This window comes from Mandrillus leucophaeus, unplaced genomic scaffold (genome assembly GCF_000951045.1).
Source record: "Mandrillus leucophaeus isolate KB7577 unplaced genomic scaffold, Mleu.le_1.0 Scaffold273, whole genome shotgun sequence".
NCBI classification, from domain to species: Eukaryota; Metazoa; Chordata; class Mammalia; order Primates; family Cercopithecidae; genus Mandrillus; species Mandrillus leucophaeus.
Genome location: NW_012102843.1, coordinates 1,454,023 through 1,475,802, shown reverse-complemented (window position 1 = coordinate 1,475,802; position 21,780 = coordinate 1,454,023). Strand labels below are relative to the sequence as shown.

General features: G+C 41.2%; 1 protein-coding gene across 1 annotated transcript in view; it reads left to right on the top strand.

Annotated features, from left to right (window-relative positions):
* The window catches only part of CUL5 (cullin 5), a 112,845-nt gene that overhangs the window by 15,786 nt on the left and 75,279 nt on the right, over nucleotides 1–21,780 (top strand). The window contains 1 exon segment of the mRNA XM_011984761.1: nucleotides 11,527–11,636. Coding sequence (XP_011840151.1) covers nucleotides 11,527–11,636 — 110 coding nt within the window.

Sequence of the window (21,780 nt, the reverse complement as noted above, 5' to 3'; positions counted from 1 at the left end):
CTCCCAAAGTGCTGTGATTACAGGCTTGAGCCACCGCGCCCAGCCTAAATGTTTTCTTTTAAACATTTGACATCATTAAAATATTGCCATAATATTGCTTCTGTGATTTGATGTGGTATGTTTTTGTCCCATGAGTTATGTAGGGATTTCTGGGTGTTTTCAGGGCAAACCAGTAGGTCAACATTTGTATTATTTTGTTGTAGAGTAAGTGAATTATTTAAAAATGATTCCATTTGAATCATTTTGCAAGCCAGTGGATTTTTCTATTTTTGTTTACATTCTTGTGTTTAAACATTCTTAATTTTTAACATGATACCAAATATTATATTTCTACACCATTATATATCTGCTCTTTTACTCATAACCTGGTAAAGTGGGATTGTTACAGATGCACTAATTGCTTGAAAATGCACTCTTAAATTTCAATGGGGGATGTGCATTTTTGTAAGCAATAATATGTTCTAGAAAGATCTATATAACATCTTATATTTCTGGCTGATAACACCTACCCCCACCCCAAACACTTTTTTTTTCCTAAGCCAATTAACACAGGACCCAAACACATTTTTAAAAATTAAGTTATTCTTCTGTAATCCACCCTCCCTCCTTGGTTTGGGCAAATGATGGTACAGTATTTAGGCCTGAAGCCTTAGCTCTGTGCTTTTGAGATATAAATTTTCTAACTTTCTCTGAGCCAGTGGTTCAAGACTACAGTGAGCAATGATGGTGGCACTGCACTCCAGCCTAGGTGACAGCAAGACCCCATCTCTAAAAAAAAGTCAATTATAAAATTGAGTTGTTTTGCTTTTCTTATGGATTTTTTTGTTCTTTACATATTCTGGATGAGAGCCTTTTTTGGATATACATATCAGAAATATCCTTTCCTAGCCTGGTGTGGTGGCTCACGCCTGTAATCCTAGCACTTTGGGAGGCCAAGGCAGGTGGATCACCTGAGGTCAGGAGTTCAAGACCAGCCTAACCAACATGGTAAAACCCCACCTCTACTAAAAATACAAAATTAGCCGGGCATGGTGACGCATGCCTGTAATCCCAGCTACTTAGGAAGCTGAGGCAGGAGAATGAGAATCATTGAACCAGGGAGGCAGAGGTTGTGGTGAGCCAAGATCTTGCCATTGCACTCCAGCCTGGGCAACGAACAAAAAACTCTGTATTAAAGAAAAAAAAAAAAGGCAATATCTCCTCCACTCTGTGGGCTGCCTTTTCACTCCCTTAATGGTGTCTTTTAATGGCTAAAGTTAATTTTAATATAGTGCAGTTTATAAATTTTTTTCCGTTTATGGTTAGTGCTTGGTTTTAAGGTCATATGAACAAGTTCAGATTTCTACTTGTATTAATATTTTATTAGATTTTTAAAAGCAAAAACAAAATTTTAAAATTCTTTTTACAGATTGAGTCTTAAGAATATATCTTGGGTGTCTGGTTCAACTTAGTGTTTGAAAAAAGAAAAAAACAAAGAATATGTACTGGGACCCTTCGGGAGTCCGTGTACTACAGTTAAAGGAACACTATACTAGAATGCGAGTTGCTTGAGGACTTTTCATTTATGTGCGCTGGTGCACAGTAGAGTCTCAGATGGATGTTCAATGAATAAATGTAATAAATGACAAGCTCCCCAAAATAAACTCTTTTATCAGTTTTATTATTTTTGCTTTTTCCTTAAAATTATTTGTTTGGGTTTCAAAAAATACAAGTATTGCTAGAATTTGTTTGAAATTTTTTTCCTTTATAAAAGGAACTGAAAAGTTTAAAGGGAATGTGGTATGAAATTTTTTATTTCAGTGGAAAGAGATATTTAACTTCTTGGAAAACAGTGTCCTCCTCCTCCTCCTACACCATGTTTGGAAAGAAATGTATCTTATGTAGTGATGTTTCCACCATATGGTTTCTAGATAATTGTCACTAAATTTTATAATCATAGGTCTTTGCAGTTTACTCTATAAGCCTGACGAAATTAAGCCAAGGACTGGATCTGGCCCATGGATTAGAAGCCTATTCATTCCTTATCCAGGAAAGGACCAGAGAATAGTTAATTAAGAATGTGGCTTTAATCAAGCTAAATTTCTTGGATTTGATTTCCTGCCCTGCCACTTATTTTGCCTGTAATTTTAGACAAATAATCTAACTTAATCTCAGGTTGTACAGTGTGCATAAAATGTGAATAGGCCAGGCACAGTGATCATGCCTGTAATCCCAACAGTTTGGGAAGCTGAGGCAGGAGGGCTACTTGATGATTTGAGGCCAAGAGTTTGAACATGCAGTGAGCTGTGATTATGCCACTGCACTCTAGCCTAGGCAACAGAGCAAAATCCTGTCTCAAAAATAATAATAGTAAAGGAATAATATCACTGAACACATGGGATAGTTATAAAGATTAATTCATACTTGTAAACTATTTGGAACAGTACAGCACCTAACACATAATTAGCAGTCAGATATTATAAAGTAAAATAATCACAGCGATGCAGTGGTTTACACATCTACACTGAAGATTATTGTGAAGCTAAATAATAGAAGATACAAATGCTGAACTAAAATGTATTTACAGATGTCAGATATTCAAACCATTCGTATTCATGGAAATGTAAGGAAAATCAAAAGAAGTATTTTATACAACAAATACCACACGTACAAAATTTGTTGGCCTTTATGATCCCCAATTAGTGAAATGCCATATATCTGCAGTGAAAAAAATAGTAGAAGATCTTGCAGTGAAATGATTAAACAAAGACAATAGAAATGATAGATTTTTGCTAAATTCCATCCTTCCGTAATCTCAGTTTCAAGCATCCTACTTGATGTACCTGGTACCACCCTGTCTTTCTGACTCTCTCTAGTGCTTTTATTCCAACAGCCCACCTCTATTACTAAAGCCTTCAGTTCACTGACTCTACCAACTTATTGTTTAATGTCTTATATCTGTGGTTTATAGTTTTCATCAAATTAGACAACATTTTTGCATTTTTCTTCAAATATTCGCTATACCCTTACATCAAGATTCCAATCATGTGTAGGTTAGGTCATTTGATGTTCCACAGCTTACTGATATTCATTTAAAAAATATTTTATTTCTGTGATGTTCATGCCTTCCCCTACCTTTTTGGTCATATAGAATATGTATAATAGCTGACTTAATGTCCTTGTTTACTGAATGTAACACCTGTGTCATTTCTGGGTCAGCTGCTTTTGATGTTTTTTTTTTCCTGTTGGTGATAGGTTATATTTTCCTGTTTCTTTGCATGCTTGGCAGTTTTTAACTGGGTGTCAGACACTGTGAGTATATGTTTTAGGGGCCTGATTTTAAACATTTTCTCTAAATAGTTTTGGATTTGGCTGTGATTCAGTTAGGTAGCTTGGAATCAGTTTGATCCTTTTGAAGCTTACCTTTAAGTTTTGTTAGAGTGTGTCCAGAATACCACTCAGAGTAGGGCTACTTTGGCTCCACTGTAGACTCAGTAACTTTCTGTGGACTCTACCCAATGCCTGGCACTTTAAGGAGTGTTTCCACTCTGGCTGGTGGCAACACTAACTGTTTGTGGCCCTGTGTGCGCTCTGCTGATTGTTCTGCCCGTCCCTTCCTAATGGTTCTTCCCCCGTCTCATATAGTTTTCTCACACCCAGGTACAGGTTAGTACTCAGCCACAGGCTGCGAGGGCCTTCTCTGTAGATATCCAGAGCTCCCTTGGTGCCACGAATTCTAGTCACCTCAGCCTTTTCAAACTCTGAACTCTGTCTCTTAAACGTAGTGAAACCACCAGCCGCTGTTTGGGTTTACCCTCCTTGAGATGAGGCCTGGAGACACTCTTCTAGGCAGTATGTTTGGACATTTGTAGCACTCACCTCATTTGTTTTTCTTTTCTCAGGAAGCACTGTCCTGCCCTGCCTTTTGGTTTTCTAGTTGTTTAGGCAGGAGGGAAAATCTGGTTCCTGTTATTCTGTCATGATTGGAAGCAGAAGTCTCTTGTTCTTTTCATCTTGAAGTCCATTTTCTCCCCCTTACCCAACAAAAATTCTCTTCTCAATCATTATAATCATTCTCTTCAATACACCTTTCACTTCCTCGCCCCTGTCTTACTCCGCTTGGGAAAAGTGTTCAGCCCTGGTCAAATCTGTCTCCACTTTTCAGTGCCAGTACCTGACAGCTGAATGTCACTGGACAAAAAGACACAGCCATGCTGTTTGCACCTTAAATTCATGACCACAGTGAGGCCAGTCATACTGCATTTCCAGAGTCACTTGTTCTTCCACTTTCCTAGATGTATTTTTCACATCTTTTCTATCAACATTCTGGCATTTCCTCCCCCATCTTCTCAGGCATTGTCCTTATTTCCACATCACTGGGAAATTAAAGCAATAAAATATGAACTTCTCAGTCATATGACATCTATCCTTGTACCAGCCCCTACATGGACATTCTTTTGCCTTCTCCTCTTAGCCTGTAGTCACTTCCTCCACGTACGCACTAGATCCCATTCCCTCTTGCCTACCCAGTGCAATTTAAATTCACTAGCAGTTTCTCTCCCTTTCCTCACATCATTAACATTTCATTATATCCTGGAACGTTCCTGTCAGCATACAATCATACTGTATCCTAGCTTTAAAAAATTATTATTTTGGCCAGGGGTGGTGGCTCATGTTTGTAATCCCAGCACTTTGGGAGGCCGAGGCGGGTGGATCACGAGGTCAGGAGTTCAAGACCAGCCTGGCCAATATGATGAAACCCTGTGTCTACTAAAAATACAAAAGTTGGCTGGGCGTGGTGGCGGGCGCCTATAGCCCCAGCTACTCGGGAAACTGAGGCAGGAAAATCACTTGAACTCAGGAGGCGGAGGTTGCAATGAGTGGAGATCACGCCACTGCACTCCAGCCTGAACGACAGAGCGAGACTCCGTCTCAAAAAAAAAAAAGAAATTATTATTTTTTTACTTCCTCTCGCCCTATCAATTACCACGCCAATTCTTTGCTCTCTTACATAGAAAAAATTGTGAAGGAAGTTGTCTGTACTCTTTCCAGTTTTCCTCTTCTCTATTTATTTTTGTTTTTATTAACTTATTTATTTTCTGAGATAAGGTCTCACCGTCGCCCAGGATGGAGTGCAGTGGCGCCATCATGGCTCACTGCAACCTCCACCTCCAAGCCTTAGTAGCTGCGATTATAGGTGCCACCATGCCTGGCTAATTTTTTTTTTTTTTTTCCTTTGAGACAGTCTCCCTCTGCTGCCCAGGCTGGAGTACAGTGGCACAATCTCGGTTCACTGCAACCTCCGCCTCCCAGGTTCAAGCAATTCTCCTGCCTCAGCCTCCCAAGTAGCTGGAATTACCGGGGCTCACCATCACACCTGGCTGGTTTTTGTATTTTCAGTAGAGACACGGTTTCACCATGTAGGTCAGGCTGGTCTTGAACTCCTGACCTCAAGTCATCCACCCACCCCCGGCCTCCCAAAGAGCTGGGATTACAGGTGCGAGCCACCGTTTCTGGCCAAATTTTTTGTATTTTTGGTAGAGACAGGGTTTTGCCATGTTGCCCAGGCTGGTCTCGAACTCCTGGGCTCAAGTGATCTGCCCGCCTCGGCCTCCCAGTTTTGGGAATTACAGGCGTGAACCATTGTGCCTGGCTCCTCGTTCTCTCTTAATTCCACTCTTTATTCCACTCTAACCTGGGTTTTGTCCTTACTACTCTGCAAAAACTTCTGTGGACAAACTTTCAGTGATTTCCATATTGCTGTTTCAGTGGTTATCTTACCTAATCTGTCAGGAGAATTTCTTAAAATTGATTATTCTGTCTTTCCGATATACTTTATTCACTTTTTGTCCAGAATACCATACTTTTGGTTTTCTTGCCACCTGTGCTGTGGTTCCTCTTTCTGTCTCCTTTGCTAGTTCTTACCCCTCTCTCCACCTCTTGATGTTGGATACCTAAGACCTCACGCTTGGTGAGGTCTTATTTATCACTTCTCTCACAGTGATCTCATCCAATAACAGGTTTTAAAACCCATTTGTATTCTGATGACTTTAAGTTTTTATTTTCTGATAGGCCTTTTAAATTCTAGATTTCCATATTGAACTGCCTATTCAACATTTTCACATGAATGTCTAATAGATACGTTAAATGTAATACATCTAAAACCAGTCTCACAAGCTTTCCGTCATAAGCCTGTCAAATCTTCTTTTATTCTAGTTGATGGTAGTGCCACACTTACTGGACAAAAGCCTTAAAGTCATGTTTTACTCCATTTTCTCATATCTCAGATGCTTACTGTCAGGAAGTCCTATTAGTACCACCTCTTGGGCATCTGAAATCGAACCACTTCTCATACCTCCATTGCTATCACCTCAGTCCAGGTCACCATCAGTGCTTTCTAATCCTACACCCAGTTTTAACCCTTGCACCTTATAGTGCATTCTCAACATAGTAATGAGGTAGATTTTAAAATGTAAATAATATTATGACACTTCAGGCCAGGCGTGGTGGATCACGCATGTAATCCCAGCACTTTGGGAGGCTGAGGTGGGTGGATCACGAGGTCAGGAGTTCAAGACCAGCCTGGCCAACGTGGTGAAACCCTGTCTCTACTGAAATACAAAAATTAACTGAGCGTGGTGGGGCGCATCTGTAATCCCAGCTACTCAGGAGGCTGAGGCAGGAGGATTGCTCGAACCCAGTAGGCAGAGGTTGCAGTGAGCCGAGATCGTGCCATTGCACTCCAGCCCGGGCAATAAAGTAAGACTCCGTCTCAGAAAAAAAAAAAAAAGAGATTATGACGCTTCTTGCTCAGGGTTTTTTAATGGCTCTTCATCTCACTTATAGTAGAAACCAAAGGCTTTATAATGGCCTTCAGGGTCCTACAAGATTCTGCTCAGTAATATCCAGTAAGCTAAGTTACTTCTATGACCTTATCTGCTCTCTCCGCTTTCTTTACTTTGCTCTACCTTGAATATATTAAGCATGCTTCTACCTTAATGTTCTTTGCATTGGCTGCTTTCTCTGCCTAGAATACTCTTTTTTCCAGATATTCCCCCATTGCCAACTCCCTGTTGACTTCCTGCGGCCCATCTGTGTGAGAAGAGTGCTTATGAGGGGATTAGTTGTGCTGTAAGGAGTGAAGAGGGCAGGAATATGGCAAATGTTTAGAAGTTCTCTAAAGAGCCAGTGAATGAGAGAATTCTAGACTTACTAGCGACTGTTGAGTCCAGCCTATTTGCTATTCTGAATAATAATGAAGGAAGTCAAGAAACTTTGTAGCAAGTTAATAGAGATGAGGCAGCCTTCAGTCAGTCAGTGAAAATGTATGTAAATCAAGGTTCATAGTCTGAAGATTCCTTTCTTATTAATAAGGCATTCTCTTTTGTAGATATTGGATTTGGTGTCCCGCCGCTTAGTTATAATTTAATGATATGCTCTTCAGATTAATAGAGAATAGGTCAAAGAACTACTTGAGCATCACTTTTGGAATCTATTATAAAAGTTTAATAGAAAACATTTAATTATTAAATTCCTTTTAAAATTGAATATTAGAGGAAAGAGTTTATTATGTGTTCCATCAAAAGGGAGAGCAAAAATATGTTCCCTGGTACTTAACAATGTCTGTTAGGCGATTTCAGAGCCTACCCAGTGTTTAATTTATCTCTAGTATCTCTCTACTGTGGTCCTCTGCATCTTTTTTTATTTTAATTACAGGACTTACACTATGTTTAATTTTATAATTAAAATTAACAAAAGTGCTTGTAGAAGTAGACTTAGTTGAAATTAGAAAGTATCCTCTTATGAAGAGAGTATTCTGTTTCTCCATGTCAATCAAGAAAAGTGAGTTCTTTCCATGGTTCTTTCATGTTTGTTCATTTGCACACCTTTTCCTTGTAGGGAAGAATAAAAGAAGAAAATGAGGGTTACAGGAAAATAATAAAAAGTAGAAAAAGTAATGTGAGGCCAGGCATAGAGTTAGTATACAAAGTATATGCCACAGGATCGTAATTATGACTCTGAATTTCCCAGTAGCCAACACTAAGAGGAGAGTGAAGTTACTTACATGATTCATTTAAGTCCATAAGGTAAAAAGAAACTAGTTGTTCAAGAAAGAAGCATAGCTAATACCAGTACTAAGTTTTTAGTGGCTATCTCCTATGGGTCCTTATAATAAGAATACAGTGTCTGGGTGCGGTGGCTCACACCTGTAATCCTAGCACTTTGGGAAGCCAACATGGGTGGATCACCTGAGGTTGAGAGTTTGAGACCAGCCTGATCAACATGGAGAAACCCTGTCTCTACTAAAAATACAAAATTAGCCAGGCATGGTGGTGCATGCCTGTAAAGTTACTTGGGAGGCTGAGGAGGAGAATCGCTTGAACCCGGGAAGCGAAGGTTGCAGTGAGTTTAGATCACGCCACTGCGCTCCAGCCTGGGCAACAAGAGCGAAACTCTGTCTCAAAAAAAAAAAAAAGAATACAGCGTGATAGAAGCAGGCACCTGGAACAAGACAGTGTATTAACTTTCAGGATGAACTATGTTTGCGAATATAAGCAGCATTCGTAAGAGTATGATGTAAATGTGTGGTTCTTAACCTAGTTTGGGTCATAGTCCATCTAACATTTTTATCATGAATTTGATAAACATGCAGATTGTGGACCAACTTCAAGAGATTCTGATCCAATAGGCCTGAGGTAGGTTTTAGGAATCTATATGTGTAATCACCACCTCAGATGATTTTCATGTAGGTTGTTGTCAGATCATACGTTGAGAAACTGTTTCAGTGTTATAATTTCAGGGAGTTTGCATATTCCACACAATCACTATATGCATCTCAGGTTCTTAACCTGAGCAATATCCTCAACAGATTTGTATAATTGAAAAATAATCATGAGTCCAGGCCTAGTGGCTCATGCCTGTAATTCTAGTGCTTTGGAAGGCTGAGGAGGGCGGATCACATGAATCCAGGAGTTCGAGACCAGCCTGGCCAACATGGCGAAACCTCGTCTCTACTAAAAACACAAAAATTAGCCAGGTGTGATGGTGCATGTCTAATCCCAGCTGCTCGGAGGCTGAGGCATCAAAATCACCTGACCTTGGGAGGCAGAGGCTATAGTGAGCCAAGATTATGCCACTGCACTCCAGCCTGGGCAACAGAACGAGACTCTGTCTCAAAAAAAAAGAAAAAAAAAAGGACAGTCATGAGTTTCATAGGGTGTTTGGCGCTGGTGTACTAGAAAATTAGGTTTTACATTTAAGTCTTTAATCCATCTCGAGTTAATTTTTGCATATGGTGTAAGAAAGGTGTCTGGTTTTACTTTTCTGCATATGGCTAGCCAGTTATCCCAGCACCATTTATTGAATAGGGATTCCTTTCTCTGTTGCTTGTTTCAGGTTTGTTGAAGATCAGTTAGTTGTAGGTGTGTGGTCTTATTTCTGGGCTCTATTCTGTTCCATTGGTCTGTGTATATGTTCTTGTATCAGTACCATGCTGTTTTTTGGTTACTGCAGTGCTGTAGTATAAAGACACATGTACACATATGTTCATCACAGTACTATTCATTCTAACAAAGACGTGAAATCACCCCCAATGCCCATCAGTGATAGACTGGATAAAGAAAATGTGGTACATACACACCATGGAATAGTATACAGCCATTAAAAAAAACGAGATCATGTCCTTTGCAGGGACATGGGTGGAGCTGGAGGCCATTTTCTTTACCAAACTAATGCAGGAACAGAAGACCAAATACTGCATGTTCTTGCTTATAAGTGGGAGCTAAATGATGAGAACACATGGATACATAGAGGAAACAACACATACTAGGGCCTACCAGAGGGTGAAGGGTGGGAGGAGGGAGAGGATCAGGAAAAATAATCAGTTAATCCTAGGTAATGAAATAATCTGTACAACAAATACCCATGACACAAGTTTACCTTTGTAACAAACCTGCAAATCCTACACATGTACCCCTAAACTTAAAAGTTAAAAAGAAAAAAGAAAATTAATGACTTTTGTTGAAATTTATTGGCCAAAATAAACCAGATGGTCCTAGTTCAGTGGCTCACTCCTATAACCTCAGCATTTTGGGAGACCGAGGTGAGTGCGCACATGTAGTCCCAGCTACTTGGGAGGCTGAGACAGGAGAATTGCTTGAGCCGAGGGGGTCAAGGCTACAGTTAGCTGTGATCACTCCACTGTACTGCAGCCTGGGTGACAGAGCAAGACCCTGTCTCAAAAACAAACAAAAAACAAATCACATGGTCACACTTAACTTGAAAAGGAGTACTAAACTAATGACTAACACATATGGGGTCTCTCTCTCCCTTTGTTTTTGGTAATGTAATTGATTATTTTTTTCCTAATATTGCCCTAGTTTTACATTCCAGAGATAAACTGTATGATTATGAGGTCTGATTGTTTTGATATGCCACTTGTTTGATTTGATAATATTTATTTAGATTTTTGCATCTTTCTTCTCTGGTAAGATTGGCCTAGACTTTCCATTTCTTATGCTTTTCTCAACAGTTCAGTGTCAGGGTTTTTTGTTAGCATTATCAAAGGAGATGGGGATTTTTCTGTTTTCTTTTTCTCCTCAGTTTTCAGAGTTTATATAGATTTCCAATATACTTTTTGGGAGGAGTTTAGGACAACTACAAAAATAGACCATACAGGCTCCATATAAGACCACTCTCACTTCTGACACCAACTGTTAAGTTTGGGGGATTCCCAAAACCACTCTCAGGTTTGATAATTCATTAGAAAGGCTCATAGCGTTTAGTGAAAGCTGTTGTGCCCATAGTTACGATTTGTTATAGGGAAAGGATTTGGATAAAATCAGCCAAAGGAAGAGACTCATAGGACAGAGTTTAGGAGGGTTCCAAATACAGAGCTTATCTTGCTGTCTTCCCATGTGGTCAGGACACATTTCTCTCCCGGCATCAATGTGTGACAGTATGCATGAGTACCCCCAAATAGGGAAACTTACACAACCTTAACTGTCGAGTTTTTGTAGAGGTTATTCACATAGGTGTGATTGATTAATTGCTCACAGGGATTTCAGTCTCCATGTTGACTGACCCTATGTGACCCCAGACCCCTATCTCAAGTTACATTGTTCGTCTTTCCGATTGGTCAGCCTCCACCTAGGATTATATAGGTGTGGACAGTCCCCTCCCTGAATTGCATTATTAGCCTATCCAGTATGACCCAAGGCCTCCCAGACAAAGACACACTTTTTAGACGTAACTTTCTAAGTGTCCAGAGATTATCTACTAGAAGCCAAGAGGAAAGACCAGACTGTCTCTTTGGACAAGGCCAAATTCTTCACTAGACACATTTGTACAATTAATTTTTCTCTTTTATGATTGTCTTCCTGTGATTCCTCAATAACAGATTAAGCCTGTAGGGATTCCATTATGGAAAACTGGTTCATTTAAATTTGAGCCCTTCATTTCTCTAGCTGTCTCATAAAAATTACAGGATACTTTTTATTTAACTGCATTTAAATTAAACTCCCTTTTATCTTTTTTTTCCCCCCCAAGAATAAAGGTTCTCTTCAGTTTGAAGACAAATGGGATTTTATGCGCCCGATTGTTTTGAAGCTTTTACGCCAGGAATCTGTTACAAAACAGCAGTGGTTTGATCTGTTTTCGTAAGTACCCAGTTTACTAACATAAAGTAAATTTTGGTGATGTCTTTCCATACCCAAATGGAATGTGTAACTCTAGGTTGTTCTGTTTACCTATTAAATAGTATTACTAGTTATGCTGAGGGTCTCCAAAACCTCTCCCAGGTATGATGATTTGCTAGGGGTCTTACAGGACCAAACATACAATCATACTCACAACTATGAGTCATTACAGTGAAAGGATCCAAAGCAAAATCAGCAAAGGGAAAAGGTACATGGGGTGAAGTGCAGGAAAAAACAAGCACAAGCTTCCAAGAAGAGTCTTTTTCCAGGGGAGTCACACAGGACACACTTAATTTTTCCAGCAATGATGGACAGCGTGTGATATGTTGTCTACCAGAGAAGCTTATTGGAGACTTGGTACTCAGGGTTTTTATAGGGGTGGTCACATAGGCAGTCTCTTTCAATATGTACCAAAATCAGTGTAAACCATATTGTTTATATAAACAGTTTAAGTACAGTAAGCCACTGTTATTTCAGGAAAGTTTTATTTAAGTGTAGGAAACTGTTGATCATTCAAATTCTCAGATGCCAGCCAAGGCTAATCTTACAAGCAGGCATTTCTAGGGGATGCAGTCTCGGGTGCTGGTTTAACTTTTTGCCATTGGCCAAATTGTCTTTACAGCAGAATTATGTCAGCATTCCCCCATGTAGCAGGGCAAGACCAACCTGTAATATTGGTCTCAGTTGCCTCTAACCCTTTTTTTTTTTTTTGAGATGGAGTCTTGCTCTGTTGCCCAGGCTGGATTGCAGGGGCGCCATCTTGGCTCACTGCAACTTCTGCCTCCCAGGTTCAAGTGATTCTCGTGCCTCGGCCTCCTGAGTAGCTGGGATTACAAGTGTGCACCACCATGCCCGGCCAATTTTTGTATTTTTAGTAGAGTCAAGGTTTCTCCATGTTGTCCAGGCTAATCTTAAACTCCTGACCTCAGGTGATCTGCCCGCCTTGGCCTCCCAAAGTGCTGGGATTACAGGCATGAGCTACCACGCCTGGCGAGTTATCCCTTTTTAGGGGTCCTGGATTTAGCCAGTTAAACTCCATTAATCATAAAGTTTATCTTAAAAAACCATGTGGCTTTCTCTTTCAGTTATGTATAGGCCTTTTTTTAACATGGTCAACTCAGGCACAATTGTCAACTCAGGCACAGTATAACTCAGGGCAGTAAGTTGAAGCGGACCTGAAAGCCTTCCAGGATTGAGACAGTGCCATGCTAGGGTACATACACTAACAAACATAATCCCAGAGGGCACATGTAGTTCTCCTAGAAACAAAAAGATTAAAATTGTTAAGATACCCCAAGCAAGATATTAGTCAGGTAGTACAGGTTAACAAGGCCCCCCCATGGCCTCCCACCGTGGGACCTTATATTCTGGGGTTCCCAATTCAGTGTAGTTGATTTATAATTCAGTTCAGGCCTTGGTTTCAGATGGACTGCCTGAAGGCAGTTAGTTCCAAACAGGAGGTGTTCTACATGGAAAGTGCAGAAGCTTGAGGCTGTTCCTTGCCATCTCATAGTTGGTGCTGTTAGGTGTGATTGTAAGTTCACCAGTTTGAATTAAAAGGACTCGTGGCAGCTTGGAAAGGCAACCCTGAGAGATTTCCTTTAGGAAAAGGGAGAAAGCTTTCAGGAATAGTTGTGAGAAGCAAAAATCATTAATCTCCTCCTCCTCCACTGTCCCTTCCCAGATGCTAGGTTTTGTTTTTTCTTCCTTATAAAATCAGTGTATCCCTTTCAGTAATGAAAATTTCGTGTCTTCTCCATCATCCAGATCTGCATGAGGGACAAAAGTTTTTTTACTAAAAACATTTGTATACAACTTAATTAAAAAGACATATGATATTTAGGAAATGGTCAGGATGAAATCCTGAATTTTTAAAACTTTTCAAAATGGGCTTATGTTATCTCCCTTTTGTCCTGATCATGTATCTAATGGGCAGCCTAGAAAATATCAGTTCCTTTCTGGGGACGGCTGCATTTAGTAACCAGACTGACTTACTAAGGTGTGTGTGTACCAGGAGGGGTGACAGGAAAGAGAGAAATAGAGTCAGGTTATTAAATCTATTGCTGCAAATTGCAACCAATCCGGAAAGGCAAACAGAAGTCAGTAGCAGAGAGACATCTCAAGAAGGGGTCAAAATCTAATCTGTAAGAAGTGGGCGAAGGGGCTATGCTCTTGTGATGTGCCCTCTCCCAACTACAGCTTTTGGTAGGAACCACCAGTTGGGAATACTGTTAGTCTCCATATCAGATATATAAGACCAGTCAGCAGCTTCATCTTGGATAGTCCCATCAGAGAATAAGCCTTTTTCTTTGGGTGTCTGTGAGTGGTTGAGGTGGTCCAGCCAGAATCCATGATGTTTTCATGGTTTCTGGCTCCACAAGAGCCTATCTTTTAAGTCTTCAGTAATCTTTGACGGCCAAAGTGGCTTACACCTATAATCCCAGAACTTTGGGAGGCCGAGACAGGATGATCGCTTGAGCCCAGGAGTTCAAGACCAGCCTGGGCAACATAGTGAGACCCTGTCTCTTAAAAAAAAAAAAAAATTATCTGGGTGTGGTGGCACACGCCTGTAGTCCCATCTAATTGAGAGCTGAGGTGGGAGGATTGCTTGCGTCTTCAGGCAGATTGCTTGCTGCATTGAGGCTGCAGCAAGCTGTGACTGTGCCACTGTACTCCAGGCTGGGTGACAGAGTGAGACCTTGTCTCAAAAAAAAAAAAAAAAAAAAAAAATTGAGGCAAAGTCCTGTTTATTGAGTATATGCCTGCTTTTGGTTCAGCACAGCTCGTGTTGAGGTTGAAATAGCCTGGTAGCAGTGTCAGGATTCAGCCTAGCGTCAGATCCAGGTAGTTGAGATCTGTGATTTCAGGATTCCAAAACAGTTAGTGTCTTGTCTTTGGCAGGAGCAAAGCCAAGATACTGCAGGCTCGCAGTCATACTTCAAGTCCAAGTGATCAGCAAGACTATCCTAAGTCCTTTTTACCTTGTCTTAGGATCCAACTTGATCTGCCGAAAAATATGCACATATGGCTGGAAAATCATCAGCTTCTAAGGGTCAGACATCTAATTTTACAAGAATTCAATAAGAATGAAAAACTGCATTTAAAATTCCAAAAGTGTATTTCCTTCATCTGGAGATTTCCTTTGTTTTCATGTTGTCTCTCTTTTTCCCGGGGCATCAGTGTTTAAAAAGTCATAGTAAATATCATCCGTTGTGGAAACTTATTCTGTTCCCAATACTCACAGAGTTTAAATTCCAGTCCCTTCAGCAGAAAAAAGCAAGAAGTTTTGTCTCACTAATTTTTCCTGATTGGGACAATCCCTTTAGTATTTGTGAAATGACTAGCAGCATATTACATCTTACGTCAGTTTTGATTATACATCTAGATGCAGTAGCTGCAAAGTACAAAGTCATCTCTTAACCCCCCCACCACATTTTTCCCTTATTTTAAATTTATTTATTTATTTATTGAGACGGAGTCTTGCTCTGTTTCCCAGGCTGGATTGCAGTGGCACAATCTCAGCTCACTGCAACCTCCAACTCCCAGGTTCAAGTGATACTCCTGCCTTGCCTCTTGAGTAGCTGGGGCTACAGGTACCCACCACTGCACCAGGCTAATTTTTGTCTTTTAGTAGAGACAGGGTTTCACCATGTTGGCCAGGATAGTCTCGAACTCTTGACCTCAAAGTTACCTGACTACCTCGGCCTCCCAAAGTGTTGGGATTACAGGCGTGAGCCACCATGCCTGGCCATCCTTATTCCTTATTTTAAATTTAATCAACCATCAGCAGTAAATTCAGTGTTTATAAGAGTAACATTACAGCTGCTGGGAGATCCTGACTGGCATGCAAGGTGTAGGGAGGGACTGCAGCAGCAGCAGCTAGGCTGAAGAGACAGCTGGAGTGGTTCAGTCTCCCCACTCCTGTTTCTCCCATAGTTTATCTAAAGCTTTGCTCCAGCACTGGGCTCTGATTTTGCTATTATTTTTTTCCTATTTGGAGGAGAGAGCATACAAACTTTTAACATTTTTGGTCCACCCAGACTCACCTTTGGAAACTTCTGGGCCTCTTCCCACCTGGAGGCAAGAAAAAAAAAAAAATCCAACAGAGACATCATCCAGGCTCTGTTTTTTCCTCCCTTCACTTTATTCAGCATGGCCAGAAACTGCCAGGGGAATGAGGTAGCCAATTCTCCTGGTGTTAGAGCTATCATTTTCAAATTTCGTAGGTAATTTTTACCTGTCACAAAAGACAGAAACTCAACTGCTGTTTCATACTATGAATGATTTTATAGCCACCAAAGCAGCAAATGTTTGTCATCCTACTGCTTCTTCTCTCTTCACGAGTCCAACTTCTGACACCAGCTGTGTTGGCAATCCCAAGGTCACCCCTAGGCTCAGTGATTGCTGGGAGTATTCATAGGACTCACTATGTAGTTGTATTCATGGCTATGATTTATTACAGTGAAGGAAGCAAAGCAAAATCAACAAGGAAAAAGTGCATGTGCCAAAGTCCAGGGGAAATGAAATACAAACTTCCAAATGTCTTCTCTCAGAGGAGTCACACAATAAGCTTAATTCCTCCAGCAATTGACAGTGACAACACATATAAAATATTGGCTACCAGGGAAGCTAATTAGAGATTCAGCACCCAAACTTTCTACTGGAGGCTGGTCATGTAAGCAACTTATGCCTGGCACATACCAAAATTCGAGACTGGCAGAAGAAAGGAAAGTGTTCAACGTAAGTCACACTGTGTAAATGGTTTAGGCATGTAAAACGTTCTCATTAAGGAATGATGGGAATCCTCCCAGAAATCCAGATTGCCACATCCTAGCCAAAGGCCAGCCTTGCACACAGGTGTTTCTTAGGCTAGCAGTCTCAGACACACTATTAAAATGCCATATCAATGAATTATAGATGTGTAATTGTGTAAGCTGTACACATTGAGCTATTGTAATCATTTTCTCTCTTTATCACTTAAAATGCTCTGATTTCCTAAATGATATAGAACCTTGTTGCATACTATCAATTAACTTATATTTCTGGCATTTGGGAAATTAAAGTTCAGTAAGAAACAGCTGAGGCATTTTAAAGCTTTATTACATTCATGTATACATATGTTTTTTGTAAATCATTCAATAGTAAACTATTTTATGAATGATATGTTGGGTGTGGTGGGGTTTTTTGTTGTTATGTTGTTTTTGCCAGTCTGTGTTGATAAGATTTATTATCGAGAATAGTGCTTGTTCTCTGAGTACTCTTGACTTAGAAAAGGAGCATAGGGTGATGGTGTTCCCTATTAAAGTGGACTTCAAAGTAGAAATTGTCAGTAACCTTGTACTTGCTAAGTTAGTGGCCTCAACACATTGTTTTTCTTTTGTTTGTTTTTTTTTTTTTGAGACGGAGTCTCGCTGTGTCACCCAGGCTGGAGTACAGTGGCCGGATCTCAGCTCACTGCAAGCTCCGCCTCCCGGGTTCAAGCCATTCTCCTGCCTCAGCCTCCCAAGTAGCTGGGACTACAGGCGCCCGCTATCTCGCCCGGCTAGTTTTTTGTATTTTTTAGTAGAGACGGGGTTTCACGGTGTCAGCCAGGGTGGTCTCGATCTCCTGACCTCGTGATCCGCCCGTCTCGGCCTCCCAAAGTGCTGTAATTACAGGCTTGAACCACCACGCCTGGCCTAACACATTGCTTTTAAAGATCTTTTGGCCGGGTATGGTGGCTCACACCTGTAATCCCAGCACTTTGGGCGGCCGAGGTGGGTAGATAACCTGTGGTCAGGAGTTCAAGACCAGCCTGGCCAACATGTCTACTAAAAATACAAAAATTACCTGAGTGTGGTGGTGGGCCCCAGTAATCCCAGCTCCTCGGGAGGCTGAGGCAGGAGAATCACTTGGACCCGGGAGGCGGAGGTTGCAGTGAGCCAAGATTGTGCCATTCCACTCCAGCCTGGGAAACAAGAGCAAAACTCCATCTCACAAAAAAAAAAAAAAAAAGTTCTTTCATCTCCTTGGAGTACCTAAAGCAGTTCAATGTATAGTCCTTTTAAGTAAAGGGATTCCTGTATCACCAAGACTGACAGTAATTAACACCCTTGTAAATTTTAGCCCTATTTAGATAATGTTAATCATTAACATTTAGGTTGCTCATATCTTTCTAAATCTCAGTTACTAAATAATGTATTGATGTTAACGTACATTGACTATCTGAGATTTTCCCCCCTTTTCTCATGATCTATATTCTTTCTCAATTGAAGTACTCTTGGTATTTTGGGTGGTATAAGAGATTGTTTTGCATATTGTACAATATCACTTTTGTCCTTCTCTTTTTTTCTTTTTTTTTTTATTGAGATAGAGTTTCATTCTTGTTGCCCAGGCTGGAGTGCAATGGTACGATCTTGGCTCGCTGCAACCTCTGCCTCCCAGGTTTAAGCAATTCTCCTGTCTCAGCCTCCCAAGTAGCTGGGATTACAGGCATGCGCCACCACACCTGGCAAATTTTTTGTGTTCAGTAGAGATGGAGTTTCGTCATGTTGGTCAGACTGGTCTTGAACTGCCGACCTCAGGTGATCCACCCACCTTGGCCTCCCAAAGTGCTGGGATTACAGGTGTGAGCCACTGCGCCCAGCCTGTCCATGCTTATCAACTGTAGTCATGAACACTCCTGTGTCTTTCTCCCCACCCTGCATTATAAAAACAAAAATTCTCATGTTTGCAGATACCCTTCAAGGGGAATAATACCTTCCTCAATTGAGAACTGCTGCTCTAGATTCATTTACAATTTTAGCCATTTTTAAGTGTACAATTCAGTGGCATTAATTGTATTCACAATGTTACGCAAACATCAACACAGTCCATTCCCCAAACCTCTTCATCATCTGAAACAGAAGCTTTGTACCCATTAAACAGTAATTCCTCATTCTTCCTCCCCCCAGCTCCATTTTACTTTCCATCTATGAATTTGCTTATCTAGGTAACTCACATAAATGTAATCATACAGTATTTGTCCTTTTAAAAGGCATACTGTTTTTTGATGGGCTTGGTTATTCAGTTCAGGTTTAATGTTATGACTGATATTCCTGCTTTTACTGCTTCTATAACTTTTTATCATGGATCTGATGTTATTGTTTCTTCATTTTTCTTTCTTTGTTTTTATTAATTTTAAAGTTTATTTCATTAGTGGTTGCCTTCATGTTTCTTGCTCTTAGTTAGAAGCATGTGATAGTCCTCCTACCTGGAAACAAAATACATGCCATTTTACCACACCAAGGTCACACTATTTCTTCTTCTCTTCTGCACAAGGAAGTCAAAATGTGTGGAATAGTTTTTACTTCTTGCTTCTTTTCCTGTCACTTCTGTCTGCCTCCTTAAGACTTGAGAAGCTTCTATTTCTTCTCTCTCCTATTTCCCAACTCCTAGATTTTTCTAGTATAGTTAAATTTTTAAAAAGATTTACCTTATATCATGTTCCCTTTTAAAAGCACTTTGGGGCTGGGTGTGATGGCTCATGCTTGTAATCCCAACACTTTGGGAGGTCGAGACTGGACGATTGCTTGAGGCCAGAGTTCGAGACCAGCCTGAGAAACAGCGAGATTCTATCTCTACAAAAAATTAGCCAAGGCTGAGTGTGGTGGCTCATGCCTGTAATTCCAGCACTTTGGGAGGTGAAGGCAGGTGATCATCTGAGGTCAGGAGTTCGATATCACCCTGGTCAACATGGCGAAACCCCGTCTTTACTAAAAATACAAAAATTGGCTGGGTGTGGTGTTGCACAACTGTAATCCCAGCTACTTGGCCGGCTGAGGCACGAGAATTGCTTGAACTTGGGAAGCGGAGGTTGCAGTGAGCTGCGATTGTGCCACTGCACTCCAGCCTGGCTGACAGAGTGAGACTCCGTCTCAAAAAAAAACAAAAATTAGCTAGTCGTCGTGGCACATGCCTGTAGTCCCAGCTACTCAGGAGGCTGAGGCAGAAGGATCCTTGAGCACAGGAGTTTTAAGTTACGATGAGCTGATCATGCCACTGCACTCCAGGCAGGGTGACAGGGAGAGACCCTGTCTCAACAAAGAAAAGTACGTTGAGAACATTCTTCCCTGGTATAGCAATGCAGAGAAGTAACTGGCAATTGAGAAAAGAGAACTGGAGAAGATGTACCAAATCCCTTCTAAGTTTGACTCTTTCTTTGGATAAGATTTCTAGGAAATTATCTAACTCCACCCCCTTTACCACACCATCCCCTATTGTCCTATGAGACTCAAGTCCTGTTTGAACCTTTCTGACATATATGCAGAAGAGATTTGAGTACGGCAGGGTTACAAAGGTAGGTTTGTTTTAGGGATGCACAGGTCTCCTCTGATGGGTGACTTTGACTCCAGGCTTCTTCAACAGCCTTACCAGCCTTTCTTAGAACTACGCTGATTCTTACTGTTTAAACTTCCTTTCTTGTCTCCTCTACAGGGATCAGACCTACACCCAGCTTTCTGTAGCCCATTTTCCATTTTCCTTCACAGGTGTTCCCTTAGTAAATCTCTTACGTTAATAATCTCATCAGCTTCTTCATCTTTTTTTTTTGTTTGTTTGTTTGTTTTGAGACAGAATCTCTGTCGCCCAGGCTGGAGTGCAGTGGCACGATCTTGGCTCATCGCAACCTCTGCCTCCCGGGCTCAAGCGTTTCTCCTGCCTCAGCTTCCCAAGTATCTGGGATTACAGGCACCCACCACCGCGCTGGTTAAATTTTGTATTTTTAGTAGAGACAGGGTTTCACTGTGTTGTCCAGGCTGGTCGCGAACTCCTGACCTCAGGTTATCTGCTCACCTCAGCCTCCCAAATGCTGGGATTACAGGCGTGAGCCACCATGCCCACACCTGGCCTGGTGTGTGTGTGCTTTTTTTTTAAGACAAAAGTTTTGCTTTTGTTGCCTAGGTTGGAGTGCAGTAGCGTGATCTCGGCTCACTGCAACCTCCGCCTCCTGGGTTCAAGAGATTCTCCTGCCTCAGCCTCCCAAGTAGCTGGGATTACAGGCGCCTGCCGCCACGCCTGGCTAATTTTTTGTATTTTTAGTGGAGATGGTGTTTCATCATGTTTGCCAGGCTGGTCTTGAACTCCTGACCTCAGGTGATCCACCCACCTTGGCCTCCCAAAGTGCTGGGATTACAGGCGTGAGCCACCGCGCTAGGCCCCGTCAGCTTCTTAAAAGGCTTCTTAAACTAACACGAGTCAATGTGGAGTGTTTGGCACGTAGTAAGCAGTTAATACATGTTAGTTTTGTTATAGTAAACTAAATAAAAGATGATGGTGACTCTCATTATGGTAATGGGAGGGAAATGTCCATATTAGAGAGACATTTGCATGATGAATATAATAGGACTGTGATTGAATATAAGGGATAAAAGGGGGTTGGGTTGCTCAGTTTCTTTCTTATCACTTATCACTTCGCGTTTCACTTTACAGGGTAGCCACATTGATGTGCTTATAGTTCACTGCAGTTACCATAGTCATCCACAATTTTTTTTTTTTTGAGACAGAGTCTTGCTCTGTTGCCTGGGCTGCAGTGCGGTGGCACAATCTCGGCTCACTGCAACCTCCACCTCCTGGGTTCAAGCAATTCTCATGCCTCAGCCTCCCAGATAGCTGGGACTACAGGTGTGCACCACCACACCAGGCTAATTTTTGTATTTTTTTTTAGTAGAGATGGGGTTTCACCATGTTGTCTAGGCTGGTCCTGAACACCTGGCCTCAAGTGATCCACCAACTTTGGCGTCCCTTAGAGCTGGGATTACAAGTGTGAGCCACCACACCTGGCCCACAGTTCTTTATACTGTCGTTTTTTTCATAAAATATCCTCTCTTCTATCTTTGTACACCTTTGCCTGGCAAACTCCTATTTTTGGAGATTAAGCTCAGGAACCAACTATTCCAGAAAGCCTTTCCTTCTCTGCCTCTCAGTCACCCTTACCCTGTCCCTGAGTTCCTAAACCATCTTTTGTTTATATGCATAAAATAGTTGTAACATACTAAGTTATAGTCAATCAATTTTCTATCAGTTTCTTTTTTTTTTCTTTTTTGAGACAGAGTCTTGCCCTGTTGGCCAGGCTGGAGTGCAGAGGTGC